Genomic DNA, 14,458 nt, shown 5'->3' with positions numbered 1-14,458 from the left:
TGGGCCCCCCGCCCCCACCCAGCGCAACTTGGGGAGCTCGGGAGGCAGGGCCGCCGGGAGGCCCCTTGGGCGGCCGCGTCGCGAGGGAAGGGGGGGACCGGCAGACAGACAGACCGACAGACAGGGTGAGGGCCCCGCCTGCCACCTGGCGCCGCTCCAGCGGGACGATGGCGGGCAGCGCCGTGCCAGGCGGTAATTGCAGACAGACTAATTTAAAGAGATGAGACGGTTATTTTTAACTCGAGTTAAGGTAATGAACGGCGCGGGGGGTTTGTGGGTTCGAAAGTTCAGGCCCCCAGCCCCCACTTTCTGCGGGTCGGGCCCCTCTCTGTGCGCCCTGAGGGCTCTAGCCCCGGGACTGACTATAGAGGGGAGGGAGGTTGAGGCACAGGAGAGGCCCTGCCAGAGGGGCAGGAAGGCCAGGACAGAGGCTCCCACTAGCCAAGTGCACGTCCCATCGCTCACTCACCACCATCCTTCCAGGTGGGTCAGCATCCCTGTTTTCCAGGTGGGGCAGTGACTTGCCCTGAGGTCACATACCTAGGAAGTGACAGACCTGCGAATTGAATCCCCTTCTGACTCCAAACGCAAGCTCTTTCTGTTGGGTAGGATTGGGGGTTGGGGAGGAGGCTGGAAGGAAGGGCTCCTGTTTGGACTTTGAAAGGGTTGGGGCTTGCTCCTTGCAGCCCACCTTCCCCTCTCTTTGAGTGGGGGCTGGTGATGATAACCACATGGGGTCCTGGGAGCTGTGGAGGCTGTTCTGTCTGAAGGTTGAGGGGGTGGTTCTGGACTGTGTGTGTGGATATGAGCCTCTGGGTGACTGGGTGCATCAGCTATAGCAGGGGAGTCCCCTCCCCCCCTCACTGTTTCTCTACCTCCCAGCTGACTCACCAGACCCCTTCCCTACTTCCAGTTTGTGGACCTGCCTCCCAGCCCCGGGGGTGGGTACTGGGGAACAGGAGAGGGTGGGGGCATTGGCATCCACTCCCTCCACCTCCAAATGGGACTTTAGGTCACTGAAGAGGTGGATTCATGAAGCCCAACACCCACTTTCATGCCTCCTCCCCCAGCTCAACCCCTTCTGCCACACTCTCTGTGACTGAGAACTCACCACCTCTGGGATTGCCTATTCTGTCGTAGACAAGTCTTAAAGCTGTTAGGACTTATTTCTTTCTCCCCAACAGTGGCCCATTTCCCTAGAGCAGCACTTGGGTGTCATAGTTCAGCCCTTTGGGGTCACTTGGAGTCAGGGGTAGGTGAGGGGTAGACTGAGTACCTGTGGGGGAAACTGATCAGTATGTGAGAGCAAGGGCAGAGCTCTCCCCCATTCTGGACCTCAGTATTTTCTTCTGTGTCCAAAGGGCCTTAACCTGGCTCTCATCCTTTCAGTGCTGTGACTTACAAAACCTCTGGTTTTAGGAGCCATGAGGGGTTCATTGGACAGAGGGCATGTGGTGCTGAGAGGACTCCTCATGGGTGGATGCATGTGAGTACAGGTGTGGGTGGACTTGAACTTGGTACTCCTGCTTAGAGATGTCTTCCCTGCTTGTGACAGTACCCAGGTGGCAACATTCTCTGGGCACAGTGAAAGGAGTGTTCTGTTCATGGCAGTCCCAGATGGCCTCCAGAGCAGGCAAGTGGGGAGTTCAGGGTGTTGAGTGGGCATTAGCTCAGGTTCTAGGGCCTGGCTAGGGTGCTCAGGGGGACAGCTGTATCTGGAGTGCCACCCTTCTCCTGGCACCCTGGTTGCCATGGAAACCAACTCCTGTTTGGGAGGGTTTGGCTGTTTGCTGCCTCTCCCCACCCCCCAACCCATATGTGGAGGTGGGAGGGGGGCCAGGTGGCGTGTGGGGGAGGGGCCTCCCACGCCCTCCCCCCAGGGCCTCCCTCTTTGCAGAGAAAAACCTTTCTGGTCTCTAAGGGGGTGCCTCTTGTGGGAAGGGGAATGAGAATTAAGAGAATTAACATCTAGGCACTTATTTGGGCACTTCACAAAAATTTTCTCATTTCATTCTCCCTGGGTCTTGCCAGTTACACATTAGTAGCCCCATTTTGCAGGTGAGGAAATGGAGGCCCAGAAGGATGAAGTCACTTGGCCAAGGTAGCATAACTGGGACAAGGCAGCACCTGGATTTAGATGCAGAACTGTGTGTTTCTACCATGTTTTTCCATCTCCCAGTGCCAGTGCTGTCTCAGTCCCACACACCAGCCAGCCCTCCTGCCAAAGCTTTCTCCTGCTCCACAACCCTCATGGGCTCCTGAGTTCCCCAGGGAGCCAACCAAGCTTGAACTGCTCTATTGGGACCCTTGGGCCCTCTGCTGGGCCTGGCCCTCCCTCCCACTTGCCCTGCTGCCTCTGATCTCAGGCTATGGGCTCCTGAGTTCCCCAGGGAGCCAACCAAGCTTGAACTGCTCTATTGGGACCCCTGGGCCCTCTGCTGGGCCTGGCCCTCCCTCCCACTTGCCCTGCTGCCTCTGATCTCAGGCTACTTTCACACCTGCCACTGGTGTTCTTAGCCTATGCCATTGTTACACATGCCTTTGTTACATGCTTACCAAGGTAGCTCTCAACTCTTCTTGGCTGATCCCTTGGGACACCCTTCAGAAACTAGGCAAGGTGCTTGGGTGGTTTGAACAAAGACCCACCTTCCAGGTGATTCTGGACCCCGCTCATCTCCTTGAGAATTCCTGCCTTACATCCTTAGTCGTTCACAAACCTGACTGATGATCAGAGTCACCTAGAAACTTTTCAGCAACACAGGTTTCCAGTCCCTATCTCAGACTCTCTATATCAGTCTCTCAGCAGGTGGGCACTGGACTCTATATCTTAACAGGTGTGTCTGGTAATGAGTTATTCTAAGCCATCTTAGATGGTGGCTTTCTGGCCTCCTGCTTGTCCGCTCTTCTTCTCCCAGTGTGGACCAGCTTCTTTTCCAAGCAGACTGCCCAGGTCAAGCCCACTCCTGTCCCCCTCACTCCTTTTGGGTCCTCCAGAGATCTAAACCCCATACGGTCAGCTCCAAGGGACTGAGCCACCACACTGCATGTGTGCCCACCCCCATGTCTTAGTAATCATGCTGTACGGTCACAGATAGAGAATGGAACTGATGTGCTTTGCTACTGAGAGCCTCTGCCTGCAGGAGGAGGGGAATGCAGGTGTAAATACTCAGCCAGCCTCTCTGGAACTGGAATGGTGAGGAAATTGAAAGTCACAGCCCTACTCTCAGAGATCCCCCCATCTGGTAGAGGAGAGAAGAAGAGCAGGTGTACAGCTCAGTGCTGTTCCATCCAGTCCTGGGCTCTTAGTGTGACACTCGAGGCCTGGCCACCAGCCCCAGTCAGCCTCTCCAGTCACCCTCCCTTTCGCCACACTGATCTATTCTAGACCAGGATTCAGTTTGCCATGTGCTGAATTTACATTACATACATTCTTTCATTTAACTTTCACAGCAACCCTTCGAAGCTGGTGTTGTTACCATCCCCATTTTGCAGACGAGGAAACTAAGAATGAGAGAAATAAAGAGGCTTGAACAGTATCCCACTGTAAGTGGCAGAAATGAAACTCCCCAGAGCTAACTCCACCCTAGCCCAGTGCCCTTGCCAGGCCATTCTAAACTGACCTTCCTCCTGTCTGCTCTCCCACTCCCCTCCCTCCAATCATTATCTCTCTGTTCTCCCTTGGAGTTTGGCCCTCTGACTTTTAGCCTGGGAAGTGGCATTGGGGTCCCTGAGGGCAGAGGCAGAGCAGCCTGATGTTCCCCTGATCTGCAGGCCCCAGGGTTGATGGCAGCTTGCTCTGTTCTCTGTGATTCAGGGCTACACCACTGGGCACTTACTGTGCAGTGCTGCTCAGAGAGGAGCTGGACTGGCTCCCTGACCTTGAGGTGCCTGCAGGTCAAACTGGGACCATAGATGAGGACAACCGATTCTGATTCAGGATAAAAACTGCTCAGGGTCATGATGGACAGCCAGATAATGAGCTGTGGGTGTTTGGAGATGGGGAAGAAGAACCAGACAAAGGAGGTCAAAACCCTCAGGTCTCTTTTGGGAGCCTCTCAGAGCCTGACTCTGCTGGCTGGAGCCCAGCAGGAGTTGAGGCTGGGGAAGCAAGTGAGTGGCTTTGGGTGGCACGCCCAGGAGCTGGCCCTGCAGGCTGTGGCGATGGGAATGACACGGGCAGAAAGATCACTCAGGAGTGGTGTGGAGAGTGGACAGGAACTGAGACTGGCTCAGGCGCCCAGTGTGGGCCTGGTTCTGGGGTACAGGGTAGAAGATGAGCCTGAGAGAGGGTGGAGGCCCAAAGAGTCCAAGATGCCAAGCCTGAGGCACTGTGCAGCACCCTTTGGTTCCTTGAGAATCTTGGAGGTGAGACCGAGCTATGTGGTTAGGAGCCTTGGAGGAGCAGAGCTCTGCTTACCCTCTGTGTAGCCTTAGGCAACTGAATCTCAGTTTTTGCCTCTACAAAATGGGATAGTAATAGGACTATGACCATGCTTTGTTGTGGGAATTAAAGGAAAGATACACGTGAAGTCCCCAAGAAATCTTGGCAGATATCATTACTGTTATTCATTGCTCTGGGAAAGGAAAGCAACCACCTCCCCATGCGCTGTATGGGGTAAGGGTCTCTGGGCCCGGGCCCCTAAGAGACACTCACTTCTGTGTTTGTGTGTGTTGGGGAAGTGGAGGAGTCCTTCCTCTAATGCCTCCCTTTCCTGTCCCTGTGCCTGAGGTGTCAGATATTCAGGATGTCCAAGCTCCCCCTGCCCTTAGTTTGACCTACTGCTTTCTAGCCTCCAGAGCCTTCCCCATGGTCTCGGGAGAGAAGCAGGGTTTTTTTTTTTTTTTTATGATCTTAACCCTTGACTTGGTGTTGTCAGCACCACGCTCACCCAGTGAGCCAACCGGCCATCCTTATATGGGATCCGAACCTGGGGCCTTGGTGTTATCAGCAGCACACTCTCCTGAGTGAGCCACGGGCTGGCCCGAGAAGCAGGTTTAAAGCCCCCCATTTTTACAGATGAAGGAAATGACTTGCTCAGGATCACCCTTGAACCCAGGGCTGCCTGACCCTGGATATTGGCTCCTCTTTGCCCCATTGGCAGGCTGTGTGACCTTGGGCACAGCCCTTCCTTCTCTGCTCTGAGTTCCCCTCCCCCAATACTCTGGGAAGCTGTGAGGCCTCCTCCTTCTCCCTCCTATCCCCTCCCTCTGTCCTCAGCTGGCCTTGCCTCCTCCTCTTCTTGTAACTAGAGCTGAGGCCCTGGGGGAAGGGGCTTGCCCTCTGCCAGGGGCACCTGCCAGCTGAGCAGATGTGCGGGGATGGAGGCCCTGACAGAGAGGATCGAAGGTCTTTAGCTTGACAAGGCTGGGGCTGGGCAGCAGCGCTTTACATACCGAGACCTGGTCTCTGGCCTCTGCCCCTAGAGCTACCCTGAGCACTTGTTCATTTTTGGTGGACATTCTTGGTGCTCCATCGTGTCCTGCAAGGACCTCTCAGTCTCCAGGAGAAGACAGATGGCAGATGAGGGCTGGTGCCCGGTCTGGGTGGGCTGCCCTCAGCTCCTGGAGGCCCTTGGCATGGGGACAGAGGACCAAGGGCGGCCCCTGGGGGCAAGGCCAGTGTCTGTGCGGGTGGCCATGCCCCTGGGAGAGCAGATGGTTCTCTTGGCACAGTGCCCACTCCTCCTCTCCCCCCACCCCCCAGGAGCCAGCCTGTAGGGCTGGGGCACAGCTGCTGGGCCCTCCCTAGAGCCGGGCCCAGGGCAGGGCTGGGTGAGGTCACCGCAGCTGCTCCCAGGGCCTGGGGCAGGGGAGTGGGGAGGTGCTGCCTGCAGAAGGAAGGAGGGGGCTCAGACTGAGAGGAGAAACAGGGAGAAGTCTGAATGGCTTTGCATTTAGGGATTCTGTTTAATCCTGGATGAGGGAGGGAAGGGCCTGGGGACGGGTTGCTGAGCCATGTCGATGGCTTCCTGCTCTACCCCAGGCTCACGCTGGAACTTCTGCCTGGCCTGGGCTCCTCCCTAGAGGCATCTCAGGGCAGGAGGAAGAGCAAGGGCCCCGGGTGCAAATTTCTATACCACCACTTGTGCTGTGTGATCTTGGGCAAGTCAATTTGTCTCTTGGAGCCTCAGTTTCTCACTTGTAAAATAGTGATAATAAACCTACTCAGAGGGTTGTTACAGAGACTCAATAAGATAATTGTTAAGTGCAAGCACAGTGCATGGCACATGATAAATGTTCAGTAAGTGGTAGTCCTTGTCCTCCTCGCTTTGCTGAATTCTCCCAAGGAGCCAGTGAGTGCTGAGGAAAAGTAGGGAGGTGGCAGAGGAAACCAGGAGGGAGGAGCTCTGGCTTGAGATTTTGCTGAACAGAAACTACATAGAAATGCCAGCCTGAGTGGCTCGTGGCTGCTGAGGGCTCCACTCTATCTGTTGACTTCCTGTGAGCCAAGGATTGCCCCATAAAGTTCAGGTACAGAGTCAGACTCATGCACAATTATACTCTTCTTTGCAGTTAGATCTCTGCAACTATCTGAGGATAGAGCAACTGTCTTTGGGGCTTCCAGAGGGGGCTAGGAAGGTGCCACAAAGCTGGCCTTGAAGGAGGAGCAAGAACTGGTAGAACAGAGAGAGGGGCAAGGGCAAAGGGAACAGAATGTGCAAAGGCATGGAGGTGTGGACACACAGGGTGGCCGGAGGTCTAGGTGGGCCTAAAGGAATGGGGGTGATGAGGCTGGAGGGCATCAGAGGGCTCTTGAGTATTGGGCTGGAGTTGGACTAAAGCCCCTGGATGACCAGGAGCCATGGGCTTTTGAGCAGTGGTGAGTTTGGACTTCTGTTGCCGGTTTGTTTGCTGCCAAGGCTGGGTGTGTGAGCTCTGCTCTCTCTGTGGGGCAGGGGGCAGGGTGAGAATGTGTGTGTGTCAGGGCCTGACCCTTGACTTCCTGCCTTGCTTTGGACATTTGGTTTCTCCTGGCACCTGACCGCTGATCCTGAGCTCACTCACTTGTCAACAACCTGGGCCCTATGCCCCCACCTGCCCTCCACCCCTCCTCCACTACAGACCCTAGTGCCAAGTATTTGCACATGGCCTCAGGCCTCTGAGGTCATCCAGGTCACTTCTTTTGCCAGGAAGTCTGCTTGGACTGAGCACCCCAGCTTTCCCCAGGTGGCAGAGCAACTGACCCTCAGGGTGTCTGTTTCTGTCGGACACCGGTGTATGTTCCTGGGCGAGGCTGGGGCCCCCGAGCAGGGTGAGGGGCAAAGGGTGGGACAGGGGCTGCTCTTGGTGTTCTAAGACAGGGAGGGGTTGAGATTCTTGACATGTGGGATCTCATCCAGGTCCCATCTATCCCTGCAGATGTTTGGGTTGTTATCCCTTTTACAGGGGAGGCCCTGCTCTGGGGAGGAACTAAAGAAGAGGTGGGTCATCATCTGCATTGGGAGGTTGCAGGGTCAGTCTCCTGAGGGAGGGGCTGAGCTGAGTCTTGGACTGTGGTAGAATCTGGAGAGGCATCCATACCTGACCTTGGGCTCTGGCTTGGATGGGTGGACACAAGAGCCAGGATTGCACTTGGAGGACCCTGGAAGCCCCCAGGTGTCAGGGAGGCCAGAAGTAGTGCAGGGTTGGTGGTGGGTGGTGGACACAGGACTTGGGTCTTCTGTTTCTGATGAAAGCCAGAAGATCTTGGGCTTGAGAGCCAAGGCAGGCATGGCCACTCAGTTGGGCAGCAAAGCAGAGGGTCCCCTATCACATTGGGGGTGGGGGTGGGAAGGATCCTGGCTTTGGAATCTAATAGCTCTGAGACCCAAACCTGGCTCTGTCACTTCCCAGCTTCATAGCCTCAGGAGTCACCCAACCCACCTAAGCATCAGACACCCCTCTTTGTAAAATAGTAGTACCTACTCACAGGATAGTTATCAAAATAAAAAGAACCTAGCCTGCATCTGGCATGTAGGGGGTGGTGCCCTTCTGCTTCAGTGTTTGAAGCACGTGCCAGTGGTGTGCTAGAGCTGGCTTGTACTGATCGTGCACAGTTCTTCCCAAGTCTGCACTCAGTGATGTCATGCTGGCAGCTTAAAATTGACTACCATGTGTCTATACCACAGAAATTAGCAAAAGCTACAAATCAAATCAAGTGGGTATTTTTCTTCTGGAGAGCTGGTTGTTAAACATTTACCAGCACACTACTGAATTTGCCCCAGGATCACAGGATCAGAGGCACAGACAGCATGGGAGTCCACGTCCCAGAATTCATCCTGCAGGCTCTCATTAGCCCTAGTGGGGACAAGATGCAAAGTGGGGCAAGAGTGGAGCTCTGGCTAGGCCAAACACCTAGAACTCAAACTCCATGGGCCCTTCTTATAGTGCCAGGCAGCCCTCTGTAGGCAGGGTTCAGCAAATGGTGAGACCTCTCATCTCTCCACAGTCTCCCTTCACCCCCTGAGATCTGGCAGGCCCTGGCTGGAGAGGTAAGATTGAATGAAGTTGAGCTGTCAGAGAATGAAGCTGTGCTGGGAGGAGAAATGAGGTTGTACGGGAAGATAAACGAAGTTGTACTGTTAGGGAATGAGGTGGTACTTGGAGGCAAGGTGAGGCTGCATTATTAGATAAATGAGGTTGTACTGTCAGGGGATGAAGTGTAGTTGCAGGGGAGATGATGTCCTGCTGGATCAGTCAGGTTGCACCGTCAGACAACACAGCCGCACCACAGGAGGAAGGAGAGCGACCGACTCAGAGGATAAATGAGGGTGTCCTGCTGGATAAATGAGGGGGCCCCTAGGTGAATGGAGTGCTGTTAGCAAATGAGGTTGTACTTGCTGGATAAATGGGACTGGTGTGCTGGATAAATGGGGTTGTGCTGTCAGATGAATGCATTACTGCTTGTGGGTGAAGGGTGTCCTGGGAATAGATGAGGGTGTCCTACTGGATAGATGAGCTGCCGCCACCAAATGGATCAGACCCTGTTTGTGAGGGAGGTACCCTCAGCAAGGATGAGGTTATTCTGTTCCCACTGGGGCTCTTGGAGTATCTTCTGGTCCAGGTGGCACAGACCTTGTGAGAGACCTTGGTGTGAGCAAGCCTTGGGTTATCCAAGTCTATCTGGGGAGCAGGGTGGAGGCTGGAGAGGGCGGCTGCTTAATTCTCCCTGGGAGCCCTCCCTCAGCTCTCACAGAAGCCCTATTCCTCTCTGCAGTTCCTTCTGTACATCTTACTGTTCCTGCCTTCCTGCACCCCCCTGCCTTTCTCATGTTCCAGTGTTCTCTTAGCCCAGTTGGGAAAAGCCCTGATTGTGTGCCAGCCACTCTGCGCAGTCTTTTAATTCTCCCTATGACACAGTTTTACTCCCCTTTACACACACACACTCTCACTCGACAAACATTTAAGTGCCTAGTATGCAGCAAACACATGGGATACAGTAACAAAATGGGCAAAAACCACTGCTCTCATGAAACATATTCTAATATAAAGGCTGCCAGACAATAAATAATGGAAACAGAGGATAAATAAATTATATATTAATTTAGAAAGTCATCATTGCTTTAGAAAAATTTAGAGCAGGGTAAGGGGACCAAGAAATGCTAGGGAAAAGGAGCAATTGTTAAAAGAGCAGATAGGATGGGCCACATTACAAAAGGTGACAGCTGAACAAAGACTTGAAGTAGCTGAGAGATATCTGTAGGTATCGGGGAAGGTGGGACTGTGGCTGGCAGGCTTGAGGAACAGGAGGGAGTGATGGAGCAGGACATCTGAAAGGTCCTGGAGGCTCTGGTGGGCCCTGGAAAAGTCTTTGTTCTTTACTCTGAGTGAGACAGAAGGCATTGGAGGGGTCTGGGCAGGACTAGACGTGATCCCAGTTATTTAAAAGATTGCTCTAGCTGCTGCATGGCGTGCCGTAGGGAAGCGAGGGTGGAAGCAGGTAGCTACTGGAGGAATTGAGCTTCAGAGCATCTTGCCCCCTTATAGGTGTTGGAGCTGACACAAAAACTGAGGTCCAACACCAGTGCCTGTGCACTTAGCTCTGCGCCAGCCTCCTCTCCCTGGTGGATGAGGCCCTGGGGGTTTGGTCTCCCTGGCCCAGGTTCTGGAAGAGAATGGTGTGGGGGCATGGGATGCAACCCACTGTCCTTTCCCTCTCCCCCAGATGGTCTCCCTGGGACCCCGAATCAGGGAGGTCCTATCTCACCTAGGAACATGCTCTGAACCTGGATGTAGGTGTGCGAGGTGTGAGGCTTACAGAAGCTGGGCCTAGCTCTGGGCCCTAGGGGAGCCTGGGCATGCCAGGGCGTGGCTGTGGTGGTGAGTTGCTAGGTAACTTCAAGAGGGAGCCCTGGTTACTGCTGCCTGGCAGGCATCTCCCTCCTCTGCCTTCCTCACCTCCTCTCTGGCCTCTGGCCTCCCAGGAGGCCTTGCGGGTGAGCCAGAGTTGTGATCAACACTTGCTGCTGGATCTTGGTGGGGAGCTCTGATTGATACCAGCTGGCTTGGCCCCAAGGAGCCAGACTGGGCTGCAGGTCCCAGGCTTCTCTCATGGGCACAGCCCTGGTGCACACCTGGTACAGAGCCCAGCTCAGCAGTCAGGGGCCTATGTCCTCACCCAGCTCTGAGCCATCTCCCTGGATGAACTTGGGTAAGGCATGGCACTCCTCTAGGCTTCAACTGCCCCATCCATCTGGCCTGCAGAATCCCTCCCCAAGGGCCTTGTTTTCTGTGAGAGTGGGTATTGAGTGGGCAGGGCTCCAGGTACTCCTTGCCCCACCCCAATGGCTTGTGTGTGTAACACTGAAGTTTTGCAGTAGACTACATTTATGAAAAGAGTTATGCTACTTTAAGAAAAAAGTTTGAAAACCTCTGAACTGGATGATTCCAAGAATTTTCAGTGTCACACTGAAAAGGTCCCCAGTGTACAACTGGCCCCTCTCATCAGTTTAGAGAAACTGAGCTGGAGAGGAGGAGGGACTTGCCCTAGGTCAGACTTGGTAGAGTGGGAAGACCACCGGGCTGGGTGTTAGGAGGCCAAGGCTCACTTCTGTGCTCTGACACCCGGTCCTAGACAACTTTAGGCAAGTCCTTTCTTCTCCCTGGGGTGGACCAGCCATGTTTCAGGCTGGGGCTTGAGCTCTCAGGGATACCTGCCTGGGTAGGGGACAGAGGGGGAAAGGATGCAAACCTTCATAGGCCTGGAGCATGTCTTTGTGGTTATCCAAAACATTTTAATAATGTTTTTAAAGAAAATGTGGTTGTATTGCAAAGTACATGCAAAATTCCCTTGAATTCTAAAAAGAAAGCACAAGACTTGTAGGAGATTTTGACCTTGCAACATGTCTCAAGCTTTCCCACGCCACCAGCTTCTAGAGATAGTTTACGTAGAAAGCTTGAGGAACACTAGAGTACTGGCTTCCTAAGATTCTTTGGGAATTCTCCGACCTGGTTCCCTCTCCCATAGTGGAATGTGATGTCCTCAGAGTAAAACCAACCTGAGATCACTACCTGGCTCTGTTTAAGGAGCTGTGTGACTTTGGCAACTCACTTAAACATCCCTGAGCCTCACTCTCTTCATCTTTAGATAGGGATCACAATCCCTGACTTCTTTGGAATTTGACATAATGATTATGTAAGATAAAGTACTTAGAGTGCCCAGGCCTGAATAGGCAGGTTCTGACTAGGTGCTGGTACCGGGTGATGTCCTTCCTCCTTCCCCACCTCCAGCACCCTGAACTAGGCTGGCACATACTGACCTCCAGCTGGAGAAGTGGGGAGGTGGGAGGTGGAGCCTCTGTAAGCCAGACAGTCCTGTGGGGGAGGAGAACCCAAGCCTCCAAGGACCCTGAACACAGGTGTGGGGGAGGGGCTGGGGAGCCAGGTGCAGGGGCAGGAACAGGGAAGAGGTTATCTACTTGAGGGAGCACCACTCTCTGCGGGTCTAGTTCCCCTCCTCTCAGGTCTCCAGGAGAAGCCAGGCCAGGGCAAGGCTGGCAAGCCCCAGCTGTCACCTCCCAAGGCCAGAAAGTGCCAGAAACAGGGAGCCTAGGGCCCTGAAGAGTCAGGTCAGTACTTGCAGCTCGGGAGAGGGGTGGGAGGGTACCCTGGGCAGCAGGAAGGACCCCTCCTCCTGGGGACTGGTAGGAAGGAGGCAGGAGGAAGAACCCTCACAGAACAGTGTCACGAGTGTGGCTGGGCATACAGGTCCATGAGCTGGGCAGAGCTGGAGTGGTGCCTGGCATGGCTGCCTAGCTGTGGGACCATGAGCAAGTTACATCATGCCTCTGGACCTCCCTTCCCTGGAATATGAAATGGGGTAATTCCAGTTAACCAGAGTCGTTGGTGCCCAACACAGCTATACTTGGGGCATGATATTAAGGAGATAGAGACAGAGCAAGTCAGTTGGGTGACCTAAGAGACGAAGTCTTCTGGCTAGAGTGAGGGATTTAACCAACACTTGTGCACACCTGGTCTGTTCACCAGACACTCATACACACATTATCTCATGTAACAGTCTAACAGCCTTATGAGGTGGTTTCTGAATGTATCCCATTTTTTCAGAGTAGTTCACTGAGGCACATGGAAACTGAGTAAATAGCCCGTAGTCACAGCTAGGCAGCCAAAGAGCCAGGCGTCTGCCCAGCCTTCTGATACCCAAGCCCATGCTGTTTGTGCAGCAGTGCCTGAGCTGGCAGTTGAGGCCACCAGGTGGGAGGCTCCAGAGGTGAGGTGTGGCAGGCACAGCTGAAGTTCTACTCCATGTTCCCGTGGGGAGCCAGGTCAGCGGAGCTGTGGACACCCCTGCCTTCCCCTGTCCCCAGGACAGGCCTGGCAAAAGCAGGCAGTAACGTGGGGAGCACTGGAAATGGGCACAGCAGAAATTAAGAGGAGGATATGTGCGGGGGTGGCCAAGGTGAAGCACAGGGAGGTACCGAGGGACAGCAGAAAGGGCTCTGGAGCCTATGCAAGCCACTTCACCTCTCTGAGCCTAGGTCTTCTTGTCTGTATACGTGATTATGCCACCTACTTTGTGGGGTTTTGTGAAGGCTCCACCAGGGAGGGGCTTTGAGGGCAGAGCTGCAGCGGGTCAGATGAAACAGGAAGGGAGGGTGGGTTACATGCTGCCTAAAGGGCAGGCTGCCTAAAGGCAGGCACTGAGCAGGGGTGGGGGCTGAGATCTCCTTGGCCAAAGGTTGACCCGTGAGGGGCTTGATGGTATCCAAGACCTGTGTGGAGTTCGCAGAAGCTCAGAGGATTTGGGGGTGGGGGTGGGGGGAGATCTCTGAAAAGATTCGGGCCTGGGCCTGTTCCCACCTTGGAGAACCCCAGCCTATTCTGCTTTCCCTGGCCAGGCCTTCCCAGCAAAGGGTTAACAGTCTTCTCTACCTGCAGTTGCATTTAAAAGACACGAAATTAAAGCAGGTAATTTATTCTCCCCACACACGAAAGAGCAATTAGTTCTAAACAGGGCTTAATCAGTCACCGCGAGATTGATTTCTGGAGCCCTGGGTTTTCGGGCTCCTGGCGCCATGCCAGGCTGGGAGGGAGGGGGGCGGACAAATGAGCCGCGGCGGCATGAGCCCTTACATAATCTGCTGGGGGCCCTGGCAGCCTGGCTGGCCCTGCGTGGGGCTTGGCTGAGTTGGGGAGAGGGGGTCCTGCTCTCCTGCTGCAGGTCCCTGCAGGCTCAGAGTGGCCCTCAGAGTTGGTCACTACTCCAGGGAAAAACTAGGCGCAAAGCTCCAGCCCCACCCTCTGGGCAGTGTCTGTGTTTGTGTGGGTGGGGTTTTAGGGTAGAGGACGGGTATGCTGGTTTTGTCCTACCTAGTACTTACACATGTTCCCCACCCCACCCCCACTCACCCTTTCGTCCCTATTTCCTCCCCTTCCCCCCTCTGGCTCTTCTCCATTCTCTTACCCTCTCACTTTTTTTCTGTTTTCTCCCCCTCTTTTTCCCGTCACTTTCCCCTCTTTCCCCATGGCCTCCTCACTTCCCACTTCCCACCCATGCCCTTGTCTCCGGCCACAGAACTCCATCAGACACAACCTGTCGCTGCACACCCGTTTCATCCGCGTGCAGAACGAGGGCACAGGCAAGAGTTCCTGGTGGATGCTGAACCCTGAGGGCGGAAAGACAGGCAAGACCCCGCGGCGCAGGGCAGTGTCCATGGACAACGGGGCCAAGTTTCTTCCCATCAAGGGCAAGGCCAGCAAGAAGAAGCAGCTGCAGGCCCCCGAGCGAAGTCCCGACGACAGCCCCCCGGGCGTGCCTGCCCCAGGGCCCTTGCCTGCCGCGGCCAAGTGGGCCGCCAGCCCGGCCTCGCACGCCAGCGACGACTACGAGGCGTGGGCCGACTTCCGCGGCGGCGGGAGACCCCTGCTCGGCGAGGCGGCCGAGTTAGAAGACGACGAGGCCCTGGAGGCCCTGGCGCCGTCGTCGCCGCTTATGTACCCGAGCCCCGCGAGCGCGCTGTCG

At 54.9% G+C, this 14,458-nt stretch overlaps 1 protein-coding gene across 1 annotated transcript in view; it reads left to right on the top strand.

Moving 5' to 3' along the window:
• FOXO6 (forkhead box O6) overlaps positions 1-14,458 on the top strand; it is a gene marked incomplete at its 5' end in the record, with an annotated part of 21,484 nt that overhangs the window by 4,934 nt on the left and 2,092 nt on the right. The window contains one exon of the mRNA XM_008581619.1: positions 14,012-14,454. Within this exon, the coding sequence (XP_008579841.1) occupies positions 14,012-14,454 (443 nt within the window). The remainder of the gene's footprint in view (positions 1-14,011; positions 14,455-14,458) is intronic.

This window comes from Galeopterus variegatus, unplaced genomic scaffold (assembly GCF_000696425.1).
Source record: "Galeopterus variegatus unplaced genomic scaffold, G_variegatus-3.0.2 Scaffold2408, whole genome shotgun sequence".
Lineage (NCBI taxonomy): Eukaryota > Metazoa > Chordata > Mammalia > Dermoptera > Cynocephalidae > Galeopterus > Galeopterus variegatus.
This window is presented reverse-complemented; position numbering and strand designations above follow the sequence as displayed.